Source organism: Aquarana catesbeiana, linkage group LG09 (assembly GCF_042186555.1).
Source record: "Aquarana catesbeiana isolate 2022-GZ linkage group LG09, ASM4218655v1, whole genome shotgun sequence".
In the NCBI taxonomy this organism is placed as follows: Eukaryota; Metazoa; Chordata; class Amphibia; order Anura; family Ranidae; genus Aquarana; species Aquarana catesbeiana.
The window spans coordinates 155481088-155498076 of NC_133332.1; the positions used below are offsets into that span (position 1 = coordinate 155481088).

General features: G+C 43.2%; 1 protein-coding gene across 1 annotated transcript in view; it reads left to right on the forward strand.

Annotated features, from left to right (window-relative positions):
- The first annotated feature begins 4141 nt into the window (after positions 1-4141).
- The window catches only part of VMA21 (vacuolar ATPase assembly factor VMA21), a 32691-nt gene continuing 19843 nt past the window's right edge, over positions 4142-16989 (forward strand). The window contains exons 1-2 of the mRNA XM_073599290.1: positions 4142-4284; positions 16127-16236. Of these exons, the coding sequence (XP_073455391.1) occupies positions 4175-4284; positions 16127-16236 (220 nt within the window). The 5' untranslated portion in view covers positions 4142-4174. The remainder of the gene's footprint in view (positions 4285-16126; positions 16237-16989) is intronic.

Here is a 16989-nt window from a genome sequence, read left to right on the forward strand (position 1 = left end):
ACGAACATTCGGCCGTGAGCGCAAGCGATAGTGCCATCATGTAATGACCGATAAATCATTCAGTGGACATAAATGAATGCATTTTTCTTCGTTTTTTTACATATACCTCGTGCAGACAGTTCGGACGGTAAACACATTAACCTTTTCAATTTATCGTTCGTTCGGCAGAAAATTTCCAAACTTGTCCTTTCGTTTTTTCGGCTCAAAAACGTCCCGTATTATCGATTTTGTGCCCATTAACTGTCCGAAAAACAAACAAACTGTCTAAATGACCGAATTTCGGCTGATTTTTCGCAGGGAAACAAAAACCAGCACATCCCTGCTGACAGGACAGAGCTCTGTATTGTTCACATTCACAGAGCTTTGTCCTGTCATTCCCTTTGCAAATCAGCGTGTGACCGCTAATCAGGACAGTCGCCACAGTGGCTGTGCCCCCTATCCAGAAGTGCTGGATCATGTATTAGATACGTGATCCAGCGTGGGAGAGTCGCTTTGCCACTGTACTCTTATCTGAGATGATTGGCAAGCAGTTTAGGTGGTAGAAAACTCCACTTTTTATCTCTTACCTATAGGTAAGCTCAGGGGCGTACGTACAGGGGTCCCAATTGTGACCTGGCAACATGCTCCAGGGCGGCCCCCCTGTATACCTGGATAGGGGGGTGGCGGAATGTAGAGAAACCGATTCCTCCATGTTGCTGGTGAATGCCTGCTTGTCCCCTCCCACAGACATTTAGCAGCTGCAGGAGGGAAATTTAGGGCATTGGTTCCTCCACATGCCGCTCCCATCACCTTCCTATACCTGTCCTGCTGCCCTGGGCCCCTGTGTGCTTCCCTGCCCCCCCCGAAGCGCTGCCGGGTTTCCCCCTCCCACCGGCTGCTGTGGGGGATCTGTCTGTTTTTTTATTCATTCATAGCTGTGGTGTAGTAAACTGTGTTCACTATGCCTCAGTTTATGAATGAATGGGTAGCTCTGTACAGGCTATTCCTGTTCATTCACTCTGTGTAGCTAAAACTGCAGAGAAAGGGACTGAGGAATCTGTCCTCAGTCCCTTGCTCTGTCTGAAAAGTGAGACATCAGGGATCTATTTAGACCCCTGATATTTCACCAAAGCACCCGCACAAAAAAAAGTTTTAAATGAAAACAACAAAATTAAAAAACTAGACACCAGTGGCGGAACTACCAGGGTCGCAAAAGGTTTGCAATTGTGACTGGGCTTTGGCGTTTCTCCACTATGGGGGGACCCCAAAACAGCAGCAAGGTGGCCCGCTGCGGGGCCATAATAAAGGGCCCCACAATGGAAGTAAAGGGCCCCAGGGCAAGAAACCATGAAGGGCCCCTAACCAGGGCCCTTTACTCCCATTGTGGGACCCTTTATTATGGCCCCACAGCTGTAGTTACGCCTCTGGGTAAGCTTATAAATAAGGCTTACCTGTAGGTAAAGTAAATATCTTTCTAAATGTGCCCCGCTTAGGAGATATTTAAATGTGTAGTAGCCGGTGACAGCACATGCTGTCCATTGAGAGTGCTGTGCTCCTGCACGCATGCGTGGGAGTTACATCGTCACAACCCGGCCATTCAAACGGCCAGAGCCTGCGAACCTGGAAGGAAGACTGAGTGAAGATGGATTCCGTCAGTGGTGACAGTGCATAGTTGCCAACTGTCCCGGATTTCCCGGGACATTCCCGGGACTTAGACGCCATTCCCGAATTTGTGGTGTCCCGGTAAAAGTCCCGAGAAATCCGGTTCTTCACGATTTTCGCCACCGCCGCCGCTAGTGGTCGGCGGCCGGCGGAGACATTGTCTCCGCCGGCCGCCATTTTAAAGAAGTTCAGGAAGACGGCTGGGGGGGGCTCCACTGGGGACACCTGATGTGAGGGGGGGCTCCACTGGGGACACCTGATGTGAGGGGGGGCTCTGCCGGGAACACCTGATGTGAGGGGGAGCTCCGCTGGGGACACCTGATGTGAGGGGGGGCTCCACTGGGGACACCTGATGTGAGGGGGGGCTCTGCCGGGAACACCTGATGTGAGGGGGAGCTCCGCTGGGGACACCTGATGTGAGGGGGGGCTCCGCTGGGGACTCCTGATGTGAGGGGGGGCTACACCGGGGACACCTGATGTGGGGGGCTCCGCCGGGGACTCCTGATGTGAAGGGGGGCTCTGCCGGGGACACCTGATGTGAAGGGGAGCTCCGCTGGGGACTCCTGATGTGAGGGGGGGCTCCGACGTGACTCCTCATGTGAGGGGGAGCTCCGCCGGGGACACCTGATGTGAGGGGGGCTCCGCCGGGGACTCCTGGTATGAGGGGGGCTCCGCCAGGGACTCCTGGTGTGAGGGGGGGCTCCGCTGGGGACTCCTGGTGTGAGGGGGGGCTCCGCTGGGGACATCTGATGTAAGGGGGGCTCCGCTGGGGGCACCTGATGCAAGGACGGACTCTGCTGGGACACTTGATGCAAGGACGGACTCTGCTGGGACATCTGGCGCAAGGACGGACGGCTGGTGGCAGGCGATGTGGCTAGTGACACGCTCAGGGTTCCCACTGATTCTGCATTATGGTGAGTTGAATTATTTAATTTTATATTACAATGTAATAATAGAAATAATGCACTTCAATCATAGACACCATAACAACCATGGTGCCGGGATGATTGAAGTGCTAACACCAGGTGTTTGGAGTATCTTTATCTGCTGATTGTTAAACTTTCTAGAATACACATATTTTTATTGTGTAGGATCTGGGGCTGCTGTCCCGTCATTTCCCTCTCCCCCTCTCCCCCTTTCCCTCTCCATCCCTTATTCATCTCAGACTCTAACCACACCCTCTTGAGCCACGCCCATTTAAGCCACGCCCACTATGTTGCATAAACCACGCCCATTTTTCACCGCGACGTGCTTCACACTTGTATATTTTCCCTAAACCACGCCTACAAACTAATGCCCCGCCCCTAATTATTGTACGGCTCCACCTACAGCCACAAAAGTGTCCCACATTTTTTTTTTACAATGTTGGCAACTATGACAGTGTGCCCATTGAAGTAGGGTCCGTCTGTCCTGTTTTGAATCATGTGTCCAGGTTTCAGTCCGCCTAAAACTCAGACATAATATTCAGACAGAAATATGGCTCGGGAACAGGGCTTGACTGGAGGGTCAGGGCAGGACCCGGGACAAGGGGTGGGCAGGAGGGGATGACTGCCCTTGGCACAATTGTGATTGTGAAGATGCGGGCACCCTAAGGGGGGGGCAGTTTGGCATCTTTCCCCTGGGTGCTGGATGGCCCTGTCCCATGTGTGAGGGAGGTCACTATGTGCACCACATTACTAATCTCTTTGGATCTCCCAAAGGTGTCCCAAGTCTGTTACAATCCTATAATGTATGCTGAAAAAGAAAAATTTCCTGCGTGTGGCAATAGCAATCCTACATTGAAGGCATCCGATTTTTAGGTAATGCCCCGTACACACGATCCGAAAATCGTACGAAAAATGCCGCATTCGAAACGATCGTACGATAATCGGATCGTTAGTACAGAGCTTTCGAGAGCCGATCAGGACAGTTCATCCGATATTATTCTATCGGACATGCACGGAAATTTTTTCCGTACGATGCCCGATCGTACGATTTTCGTTTAATCGGTACAGCTATCGTTCGAAAATGCAATACAAATGCATTGCAACACATGACATCGTTTCCGAATTTTTATTCTGTCGTACGGGAATTTTCGGGACTTTAGTAAACTCATCAGATTCGATGTGAGATTAGCAGGCAAACAAAAACGGACGATCATTCGTCCGATATTCGGATCGTGTGTATGGGGCTTAAGTCTATCATAATGTACAGCAGATTACAACATGCGCCTGCAGGGGAACTTTTTTTTTGACGCGGTTTAATACTGCTTTAAGGACATTGTGTTTGAAGGGAAGCTGGCAACAATTACGTGTAACATTTGTGCTGGAAGCACTATATGTAGATTTTGCTATAAAACTTGTACAGTGAGAGCCGAACACAACCGGAAGGTAATTGTGAACACCACACAAGCTGCACCCCGCCAAACACACAGCCTGTGTGTGTATACCGCCTATCACTCGTACAATCAGCCAATGCCGTGCTCCGCACAAACTCCGCCCATCCCCAGCGCCGCACCGTTCGCTCACATTGGAAGTCACATGACAGGGGTCACATGACGCCGTGCAGTCAGGAAGTGAAGCTGTCAGTAGGCCCGGGCAGTATGGAGAGATTAGACAAAACCGCTTTGAATGCCGCCAGCTTCCCTCCGCCGGACTTCAGGCAGTAAGTGGAGCCGCAATACCCTGGCATAGAGGAAGGGGTGAGGGTGCTGTACAGGGAATGGGTGTTCTATGACAGTGCATGCTTCACTTCCTCTTCATAGAGTGTCATTAGGCTGAGGGAGGAATGGAGGGCAGAGTGGGAGCACAGCATGCAGGCTGATCCCGTCATCTCTGTGCTGTATTCCCATGCAGTGTAGCAGCATGGGGTATGGAGGTTTTTCTAGTTTTGACAGCCCATTCATTTCAATGGCCTACCAAAACACACAGGAACACACAAAAATAGGGCATGCTCCTTATTTACAAATCGTGCCTTGCAACAAACTGCAGGCTGCCACATTACCATTCAGTTTGATGGCCACAAACGTCCTGTGTGTGCCAGATGTGTTTATGGAGCCATTAACAATTAAACAAGAGCCCCCCCCTCCCCCCCAAATAATGTAGCTGCTGACTTTTAATATAAGGCCTGTCCAGGGATACAGCGACATTCTCACCCAAGACAATTCTTCAGCCCTGGTTCCCTTTAGTGCTACTTTGAAATCGTGCTAGATCGCTTGAAGTAGTGAGATTCCAAAGTAACAGGTCAGCGTTAGTTCAGGTTGCTACACCGATTTAGAGCGATGCCATTGCCAGCAATAGGCTGCGACTTGTGATGTGACCTGTCAAATCGCATGACAAATTGCTCCAATGTGCACAATCGGCTTCTGGTGCAAGCGTCAGCATCTTAGTTAAGGGAAACCTTCCGACTTTACAGCTGGTTTCCTACTGCACTGCGCTTTGTGAATGGTCCTGCGGTCTTCTGGTACCTGTGATGTGTCCCAGAAGGCTGGATGAGAGGGCCGAACTTGTGCACAGATTTCCGCAGTGATCTGACCAGAAGTGGGAGTGGACACCTGTCAAAGCCAAATGTGGCAGTGAAGTGGGGGGGGGATGCAAACAACCCTTTTGGGTGAGGTTCCGTTTTAATGTCCCCCGCATGGATGGAGGAGTCTCTACTGCCAGGTATTATATTCAGTGTCTGCTGCAGTCATGGCTGTCTGCATACCCATACAGTGCCTGGAATTGGCCACAATTCAAGCAGTCTATGCTATGGTCCGCTTTAGAAACATTTTTACCAGAACAATTGTTCCCATTGAAAGTTTTTTTCTCCTGTTCCAGTGATGACTCATAATTTAATATAATGGTCACTTGGAGAAATAGAATAAATCTTCCCAGTGGGAACCCAGACAGAAGTAAAAACTTGACAGTTTTTAACTCTTGCTTACAAAACTTATCCAAAACATTATAGGGCCCCATTCACAATTGCAAATGGGGCCTTCAGTGATTACATGCAGGAGATCCAGCAGGATTCCCCATGATTAGCTGCATCTGGCAGCCTCATCAAACGTAATGGGGGGGGGGGGGGGGGGGGGCTGAAAGCTCCTGCAGCTAATTGTGGCCGCTCGCATGTTATCGCTCCTGGAATGATTACCTGTGAATGATCATCCTTGGACCCTAACCACCAGGAACCCCTGCTGGGTCTCCCACATGTCATCCCTAACAGTCCCATTCACAAGTGTGAGTTGGGCCTAAATGGTGTTTCATATCCACATGAACCAGGGGCCTTTTTCCAGTTCTTATCTCCCAGAAGGATGGCGTAAGGACACATGTTTGTAGCTTCAGTTCTTGTTAATAATCGGCTTCTCTGTAAGGCAACATTGTTGTCTTCTCATAAGGGGCTTTGTAGCTGCTTTTGTACAATAAATCCGTATACATCTTAGTTCACTCTGATATGGAGTCTCTGGAATTCACAAACGCAGCATCCACTTAACGTCGCCAGAATGCCTTTCCCAGAGTTCTTGTCCAGCCTTTTGTAGTGTTATGTTTATACAATACACACATCATAAAATCTCCTCTTCATAATATTGTGGTGTAAACAGCCTGCTTGGAGAATCCTGTAGAAACTAGTATGTTTTTGTATGAGCTGGTGATTTCCCACATTCTCACGGAAACATTGAAATATGCTATTGTCTCATGAATAGGACCTAAACTCCGGGTTAAAAGGAAATCTGTACAAACATCATATACAATTGCAGACCTCCTTCTGAAAATGCTAGTTACCTGGCTATGTCTGGTGTCAGTACTTTTTTCACACCTTTTATAGTGCAGTACCTTACCGGAGCACATGTTACACGCAATGACGCATTGTGATGCCATTTTTTTTTTTTTTGCATGGTACTGCCACGCATGAAGGCAACAAAGCTTCAGTGCAACCTAACGCACAGTTGTAGTGTGCGGCATTGTCAAGAATAATCCATTAAAAAAAAAGTAAATTGTTAAAAATAGTTAAAAAAAAAAAAAGAAGCTTTGGTGCGTTTTCATCCCCTCAAGACACATTAACGCGCAATGCAAAGGTCTGAATAAACCTTAAAATAGAACTATAGGCAAGACCACTTATTTTTTTTGGATAGTGTAAGGCAACTTTCCAACCGAAGCGCTTTACAGATGCTAAAAATAGCACCTGCAAAGCGCCTCCCCTCTCATTCCAGTGTGAAAGCCCTGAGTGCTTTCACACTAGAGCGGTGTGCTAGCAGGACGCTCAAAGTCCTCCAAGCAGCATCTTTGAAGCAGGTGTATACACCACTCCTAAAGCGTCCCTGCCCATTAAAATCAGTGGGCAGCAGCGCTTTGCGGCCATTTTAACCCTTTTTCGGCCGTTAGCAGGGGTTAAAAGCTCCCCGCTAGCAGCCGAAAAGCACTGAAAAGAAAAAAAACAGTAAAGTGCCGCTAAAAATAATGGCGCTTTACCGCTGACCCCTGTCCAGTGTGAAAGTGCCCTAAGGGAAGGTTAAAATGGCTGTAAGGTTTATTTTTGCCATCTGTGTTCCAAAAAACAGGAAGTAAAAGGAAATCTCTGCAAATTAAGGAAATCTCCCAAAGTCACCAGAACTAGAGCTTTCTTTTGGTGGTATTTGATCACCACTGGATTTTTTTTTTTTTTTTTTATTATATAAATGAAAAAAGACCGAACATTTTGAAAAATGTTTTTACTTCTATTAGAAAACATATCCAGGGAGGGAGGAGCCTGGTAATGGCTCTGTGCACGGCGTGAGGATCCTGAGAACCCTCTCCCTGCAGCTGAGAGGAATGATCGGCCTGATGAGAAGGTGTAGGTAGCTTCCCTCCCCGCCCCCCCTGCTCATCACTCACTGAGCTGTCTTGTGGAGTAAGCCAGAGGAAGTTTGTACCTGCGTCTGACTGCAACAAGCTGTAGTGAGCGTCCCTTTTTGTCCCAAATTCAACAACAACTAAAAGATAAGTACCGTATTTTTTTTTTTTTTTTGGCTTTTTTTCTATTGCAATTGTCTTGAAGTGAAAAGGCAAAGGAAAAGTAATGGAGCAAGAGAAAGGGAAAGGGAAAGAACATATTGAAATAAAACGAAATAAAATGGAATAAAAAGCGAAAGTAAATGAAGGCGAAAGAGCTGAAAAAGTAGAATCAAGTGAGCTAAGAAAAACAATAAAAACAGGGGGGGGAACAGGGGAGAAGGAGAAGGTGAATGAGAGACAAGCCAACGGAAGAGTTGTCTCCCAGCCCCCACCTGTTTGCTGCTGCTGCTGCAGTAGCTCCCTTTCTTGTGATCCTTTTTTTTTTTTTTTTTTTTGGTCTTTTTTTTGTTTTTGTTTTTTGCAAATGGTATTAACTATAGGCTCGATAGTATAAACTATAGAATAAGAAGAAATTTCATAGTAACAAAATGTGGAACATATAAGCTCATACTGGAACTATACTGCTGAACATATAAATCATCTTGCTGAATACTTGAATTAGATTGCATTATACCGCTAAAACATTTGAATTATTTTTATGAGCACCTGGGCCCTCATGCACATGGGCTGTTGGGAGAACGTTGTGAAAACGCTAGTGTCTTTGCAGTGACTTTTTTTTTTTTTTTTTTTTTTTTTTTTTTTACTTTTTTCAGCGTTTTTGCAATAGCGTCTTTGAGCGTTTTTGGAGCGTTTTTTTTTTGTTTTTGTTTTTTCCTCCTCTTTTGGCTCTTCTATTGCAATTGTCTTGAAGTGAACAAGCAGGGGAAAAGGCGAAAGAGCTGAAAAAGTAGAATCAAGTGAGCTAAGAAAAACAATAAAAACAGGGGGGGGGAACAGGGGAGAAGAGAAGGAGAAGGTGAAAGAAAGACAAGCCAACGGAAGAGTTGTCTCCCAGCCCCCACCTGCCTGCTGCTGCTGCTGCTGCAGTATCTCCCTTTCTTGTGAATTTTTTTTTTTTTTTTTTTTGCAAAGGGTACTAATTATAGGCTTGATAGTACAAACTATAGAATAAGAAGAAATTCCATAGTAACAAAATGTGGAACAAATAAGCTTATACTGGAACTATACTGCTGAATATATAAATCATCTTGCTGAATACTTGAATTAGATTGCATTATATCGCTAAAACATTTGAATTATTTTGCTGAGCACCTGGGCCCCCATGCACACGGGCTGCTGGAAAAGCGCTGTGAAGACGCCGGTGTCTTTGCAGTGACTTTTTTTTTTTTTTTTTTTTTTTTTTTTTTAACTTTTTCCAGCTTTTTTTCAGCATTTTTGCAATAGCGTTTTTGAGCGTTTTTGAGCCTTTTTTTTTTTTTTTTTTTTTTTTCCAGCTTAAGAACGCTTAAACAATTGAACAGCACTAAGGAATGCTTAATGTATTTAAGGTAGTAACATAACTTCTGGAAAACGGGGACCACTCATATCTCATTAATTTATTTCTATTATTGGATTGTGGGGAGGATGCCGGGTATGAGAACGGAATAAAAGAAATATTAGTAAAAATAAGTCAATTTAAAAAGGCTGGGAGATTTTTTCATCATTAAGAAATCCCAATCAAGGGGTATTCTGGAAGGCAGCTTTGAAGATCTTATAAATCCAGCCATAGAAACAAACATGAAGGGGAAAACAACAAGAAGTGCGGGAGCAATACCGAAATCACCTAGGACCAGCCTAGGCCCAAGTCCAGGCCCTATGAACAGGTATATACAGCAAGGAATCGGAGAAGGAGAGAAACAAGTGGGTTCAAAGGGCAGACAAATAGATACAAAAGAGAAGGACAACAAGGATAAAAAAGGCCAGTATAAAGTACAAACAGAAACCAGCCACCTCTCAGAACCCAGAATGGAGCCAGAAATGGGAGAGGAAGACAGAGGAAAGGAGGAAGGACAACAAGGGCCACAGTTGCCAACAAAACAGGATATGGAAAAAATGTTTGCGGCACTAGAGAATTCCCTAAAAGCAGAGATGTCAACACTCCATAAAGATATGGGATATATGTTAAACAGAGTGGAAGAAGTAGAGATCAAAGTAGACCTACATCAAAAAAACATAAAGGAACTAGAAGATGAAATAAAGAAATTAAAACGGGAACAACAGGAACAATCATATAAAATAGAAGAGCAAGAAAATAGAGATAAAAAGAAAAACTTGAGAATACGTGGGTTACCGGAAACAGAACAAGCAGAAAATCTAATAGAAAAAATGAACAATCTCTTCAACCAAATCTTGGGAAAGGAAACAACTAACACAATAGGAATAGAAAGTGTCTTTCGAGTAAAAAAACCTCAAAGGTTTGCAAGGGAAACACCTAGAGATGTAATCGTACGCTTTGAAAAATGGGAAGAAAAAAAACAGATCTGGATAAACCTAAAGAGGAAAACACAAATAGAGTTTGCGGGAGGTAAATTACAAATATTTCAAGACTTATCTCAAGAAACGTTGAAAAGACGACGGATACTAAAGCCATTATTAGAAATCCTCCGGGAGCAAGAAATTCAATACAACTGGGGTTTTCCAGCATGTCTAATAGCAAGGAAAAACGGAATAAGTGCGAGGCTAAGACATGTGGAGGAGATTCCGGACTTTTGCAACAAACTAGAAATCCCCTCCCCAGAACTGGAAAAATACGCAAATAGTCAGGAGCGAATAACGGCAAGAGATGACCTACAGTGGCAAGTAAATTCAAGGATCAGACATCAAGATGTGGACTCTCGAGGAAATTAATATCTGAGAAAATACCACACAACGGTGCAAGGGGCCTTAGAGTGGAAAGGGGGGGGGGGGGGGCTGGGGTTGATGGGATGGGAAAAAAAGGAAAGTGAAAGGATTGGTAAAACACAACAAAAACGCAGGGAGAGGGAGACAGGGACTCACGGAGTGGACAGGGGGTCGCCCTATTAGTGCTTAGGCAGGGGGGTAATAGGGTGTCTTACAGAGCTCCGCCTCACAATAAATAGAGCAGAGGGGGCAGAGCGTGCCCCACAAAACAAAGTAAAATGCTCTCAGCTCTAGAGAATATGGGGGTAAAAAACCCATATCAGAAAAAAGGGAGGGGGAGGGTGGGAGGGGGAGGGAGGGTGGGGAGGGAGAGGTCTGAGTCACATGAGTGGTTACATAGGCACACCTATTCTGAGACAAGAGATGAGGAGACCCCGTGCGTCCGCTGGGTGTCCCCTCCATCCGGTCTCCTAGGGGGACCGCGTGGGGGGGAGGGCCGGAGGACGGGCGGGGAAGAAAAGGCACAAGAATGGAAAATGTAAACAGCATAAAAATAATCTCTTACAATGTCCGAGGACTAAATTCCCCAGGGAAGAGAAATATCATCCTCCGAGAACTAGAAAAAAGTAAAGCAGAAATAATTTTCCTACAGGAGACGCATATAACCCAAAACTCAAGTGCCAAAATTTATTCAAGAAACATACCAACATGGTATCAAGGAGACTCGCCAATAAGAAGGGCCAAAGGAGTAGCCATCGGTATAGGGAAAAATGTACGTTTTCTAATAGATCAAAGGAAAATAGACCCGGAGGGTCGATATCTTTTTATTACAGGAACTATACATGGGGTAAAATATACATTGGCCAATGTCTACTGTCCTAATAAGAACCCTAAAAAATATTTGATAGATATAATTAAAATACTAATGGAATTCAAGCAAGGGAAATTAATACTAGCTGGAGACTTCAACTTCAGCATGGATAATAAAATGGACAGTACCTCAAGAGTAAGGGACAAAGAGGTAAATCAACTAAAGAAATTAAAAAGAACATTATATGAACAACAACTAATAGACCCTTGGAGAATTCAGCACCCCAGCACAAAGGACTACACATTCTACTCAACAGTACACAAAATTTACTCCAGATTGGATTACATCATGGTCGAACATAGAAACTTGGAAGAAATAGAAGAAACAAAAATAGGCATAATAACCGCCTCAGATCACAGCCCAGTAATCTTGAGAATGAAAATAAAAGGAGAAGTCCTTGAAAGGGGTCCATGGAGAATCAACGAAACTTTATTAGAAGACAGTGAGACCGAAATAAGCATCATAGAAGAAATTAAAAGATATTTTGAAGAAAACGATACACCAGAAGTATCGAAAGCAACAATATGGGAGGCGCATAAATCTGTTATTAGGGGCAAGTTAATAGCTATAGGGGCAAGAAAAAAACAGGAAAGGAAAACAAACATGCAACAAATAATTAAAGAAATTTATGAATTGGAACGAAAACACAAAAATCAAGTAAACAACAAAATCTTCGGCCTACTATCTCAAAAGAGAGAGCAATTAAAAGACTGGATGGAACAAGAAGAAAGGAAGGACTACAACAGAGTAGTACAAGAAAAATATAAATGGGCTAATAAACCAGGAAAATACCTAGCAAATCTGGTAAAAAAAAAGAAGTCTTTGAATTACATTGAGAAGATCAAAAATGAAAAAGGAGAAGTGGTAAATAAAACCACAGATATAGTGATAACATTTCAAAAATACTTCAGCTCCCTTTATGCAATAAAAGGACAGGAAAGTTGGAAAGAAGCGAATACAAGAACAAAGAAGATACAAGAATATTTAAAAAAAGCAAACTTACCAAAACTAAAAATAGACCAACTAGAAGAATTGGAAAAAAATATTACGCATGAAGAGGTAAAACTGGCATTAAAGGAAACTCCCGTAGGAAAAAGCCCAGGACCAGACGGGTTTACGGTCAAATACTATAAAAAATTTGAAGAACAGCTGACTCCAAAACTATTAGAATATATGAATTCCTTAGGGGAAGATGAAGAAATAAGAAGTGAATCGTTATTAGCTCATATTACAATACTACCAAAAGAAGGGAAAGACAAAGTTAACTGCTCAAGCTACAGGCCAATAGCCCTATTGAACGCTGATACGAAGCTGTACTCCAAGATCCTGGCCACTAGGATAAAAAAACTAATCCCACTGTGGATCAACCCGGACCAAACTGGTTTTGTCCCGGGGAGAGAGGGGCGGGACAACAGCCTAAAATCATTATTGATGTTGCACAAGAAGGTGCAGAATGAGACCCCAGTTCTATTCCTGTCATTGGATGCAGAAAAAGCATTTGACAGGGTAGACTGGGGTTTCATGATGGATACATTGCGGCACTTGGGTATTGGGACAAAAATGATGAAGTGGATAACAAATTTGTATAATGGCCCGACAGCAGTCGTAAAAGTAAACGGTAGACTCTCTCCAAAAATTAAGATGCACAATGGAACACGGCAAGGCTGTCCACTGTCTCCACTATTATATGTATTGGCCTTAGAACCACTATTAGTAACACTCCGCAATAACAAAGAGGTAGAAGGAGCGAAACTAGGAGGAAAAGAGCATAAGATCGCTGCCTACGCGGACGACATCTTGATGTACGTATCCAACCCAAGAGTGTCACTCCCAAACATACTGAAAGAAATTAAAAAATACGGAGAACTGTCAAACTTCAAAATTAATCCAATAAAAACGGAAATATTAAACATAGGTCTAGAGGAAAAGGAAGTTCAGTTTTTACAAAAAGAATTCCCATTCACTTGGGTAAAAGAACTCAATTACCTTGGAATTAAAATAACTCCTAGAGTCGAAAAAATTTATCAGGCAAACTTTATTCCACTGATCAATGAGGTCAAAGAAGAAATGAAAAAGTTAAGAATACAGCCACTTTCATGGATTGGAAGAATAAATATGTTTAAGATGACGATATTACCTAAAATAAATTACAGATTACAGATGTTACCAGTAAAAATCCCGCAGAGCTTTTTTAAAATAATTAAAACAATCCTGCTAAAATACATATGGCTTAATAAAAAACCAAGAATTAAATACACGCTGATCACAAGGAAAAAGGAGCATGGGGGTCTTGCCGTCCCAGATATAAGTAGGTACTATAAAGCCATAGTTTTAACACGAATGTTAGAGTGGACAAATGAGAAAAATGAAAAAAAATGGGTGGAAATGGAAAACACAATAAGTGGAGCCACACTACATAAGAATATTTGGATTCCACGGAAATATAGAATATTGGACACCGACACGCACGAAATAACAAAAAATGTATTTAAAATTTGGGACACCATTCACTTAAAGAATGAATGGAAATATAATTCACCACTATTAGCACTCACAGGATCGAATCTCTTCACCCCTGGGAGGGAAATATTTGAAATTCAAGGAATAGGTAACCCACGACTGAAAGATATCACTAGAAATGGCAAAATAAGAACACGAGTAGAAATAGAGGAAAGGAATGGATGGAAGATGAATGAATGGAATTATATTCAAATAAGGCACCTAGTAAGCACAATACCACACCCACTGAGAGATGAAACAAAATTAACTGCACTGGAAAAGCTATGTAGCAATGAAACACCATTAAAAAACGGAACATCAAAAATTTATAGTATACTGACAGATTTGGAAGCACAAGAAAGACCAGAATATATAAATCAATGGGAAAAAGAAATGAATTTAAAAATAGATAACCAAAAAGTGGAAAAAATGATAGAAATGGGATATAATAAGGCCTGGGACATGAAGACCATAGAAATGAATTATAAACTAGTATCAAGATGGTATATGACCCCAGTAAGAATACACAGATTCCATCAAGATAGAACCTCCTTGTGTTGGAGAAAATGTGGCCAAATAGCAACGATCATACACATATGGTGGGAATGCCCAATAATAATGGAGTACTGGAAGGAAGTGTTAAACAACATAAAGGAAATAACTGGAGAAGAAATAGAACAAAATATTTGGACATGCCTCTTCCATATCTACAATAAACCTAAGAAACAATATAGAAAATCAATAATACCTAACCTCCTGAATGCGGCCAAGGCCTTAATTCCCAAGAATTGGCTAAAAAGTGGAAAACCAGACATTAGAAACTGGCTAAAGGAAATAGATTATCACTACAAAATGGAAGGAGGAGAGAAAGGGGATAATAGTAGATGGGAAAGTTGGAAAAACTACAAAGTCTCGGATATTTATTTAGATAGGATAAAAGAAAGAACAGGTGCAGAGCCAAGTGGATAAATAAATAACATAAAGGAACGGACCAGACACAGGGGAGGGGGAGGGGGGGTGGGGGGAAATAAGAGGAACTGAGAGAGAATAAGATAATAATAGGGTTTATAATTATAGAAGGCGGTTTGTCGCCGGTTTTTAAAAATATTTAAGAATATCCTAGAAGGGAAAAATAATAAAGATGTGACGGAAACAATCCACAATGATGTGAAAAAGGAGAAGAGATAAAGTTTGACACATAAAGTTGAAATAATGTCTCTCGGAAAATTTTCGCTGAAGTGGAAAAAAGAAAAAAAAAAAAAAAAAAAAAAAAAAAAGAAAACATATCCAATTAAAAAAAAAAAAAAAAAAATCAAATTTTTTCATAAATTTAGGCCAAAAGGTATTCTGCTACATGTCTGGTTTTTATTTTTGACGCTCGGATAAGGGTCTGGTATGGATTTTGGGGGGGGACTCCCTTGCCGTTTTGTTGGCGTGGGGTTTCCCTTTAAAATCCATACCAGACCGAAGGGTCAGGTATAGATCTTTGGGGGACCCCACGCTTTTTTTTTTTTAATTTTAATTTTGGCATGGGGTTCCTCTTTAAGATCCTCGTCGCACTGCAAGTCGGATCATCATGATCCAACTTTTGGTGCGATTTCTATTCAAATCAATGGGCTCTCATAGGTAACCATTGATTTTGACATGAAAAAAAAAATGATTGACAATGCTTAGCGGCGTCGGACGTTTTAACAGCTCAACAGCCTCTGCTCCTGAACGCACAGGCTGACATTTTTTTTACTGCCCCTAAGACCCTTTTCACACTGGTGCACTTTGCAGGTGCTACAGTGCTAAAAATAGCATCTGCAAAGCGCGCTGAAAGAGCCGCTGCTGTGTCTCCAATGTGAAAGCCTTGAGGGCTTTCACACTGGAGCGGTGCGCTGGCAGAACGGTAAGAAAAGTCCTGCAAGCAGGATCTTTGGAGTGGTGTACTGTATACACCGCTCCTAAACCGCTCCTGTCCATTGAAATCGATGGGGTAGCGCGGCTATACCGCCAGCGTATCGCTGCTGCAGCAGCGATTTGCGGTGGTTTTAACCCTTTCTCGGCCCTGCTAGCGGCCGAATACCCCCACAAATACGACGGTAAAAATAGTGGCGCTTTACCTCCGTCCCAGTGTAAAAGGGGCCTTAATGCTTATGCCTCCAAACACCACTGACAGTTTGTGTGAATGGACACATAGGCTAATATGGAGGGGCGTTTAGAAGCAGTTAAAAAAAATGTCAGACGCCCCTAACAGCAGTTGTAAAAACGTCCTGTGTGCATGAGCCCTTAGTTCTTAGTCTTGATCTTCATACTTGTTTATGGTGACTGAAACAGGTTTTTAAAGTCAGGTGATTTAGCATTTTCAAAACCATGATCGACAACAGCAGCCTTTGTATTTACTTTTACAGATTTCCTTTAAGATGTGTAATGGCATTAATCCTGCTTCTTCTTTCCTTTGCAGGAATGACGGCTCCTTACTTTCTACCTTGAAGACATTACTCTTTTTTACCATCCTAATGATCATGCTTCCGATTGGTCTTTACTTCTCCTCCAAGGTTTATGTATTTGAAGGTCAGTATGTTCATTACAAGCAGTTTGTCAGATCCCCTCAGGATATTCTTTCAATTCAAAGAGATTAGAAAAGAGATTTGTCAGTGACTGTAATTTTATGTAACTCTAGTTTGACTGGTGCTGTCATCCTACATCTGTAACTTTACAGAGACGTTAGGAGTATTGTGGTTCCCCTTGACCCTTATTTGTTTGTCTTTAGTGAGACTTCTTTTCTACATGTATCTTTTAGAACTTATTAAGAAATATAGATTGCCACAAATGACAGAAAAATATTACCAATATATGTATTTTACACTTTAAAGAATTGTAGTATTCTTTACTGCATTTATTTTTTAATACACATTAACCACTTGACCTCTGGAAGATTTATACACCCCCCCCCCCACCCCCATGACCAGGCCATGTTTTGCGATATGGCACTGCATTACTTTAACCGCTTGCCTACCAGTTATACTGCAGCAACATGGCTCGGCTGCGCGAATCGCTGTCATGTTACGTCGCTCCCTCTGGTGGCCACTAGGGGCGCCCGCAGCTCGCCCCCCGGAGCCGATTCGAGTGCCCAGCAGTCTCGATGACCGCCGGGCTCCCGTGATCGCTCGTATCACGGCAAGAACCGGGATCTCTGATGGGAGAAGTGACAGATCGTCTGTTCATACAAAGTATGAACAGCAATCTGTCATCTCCCCTAGTTAGTCCCCTCCCCCCCTTCAGTTAGAACACACACTAGGGAACACAATTAACTCCTTGATCGCC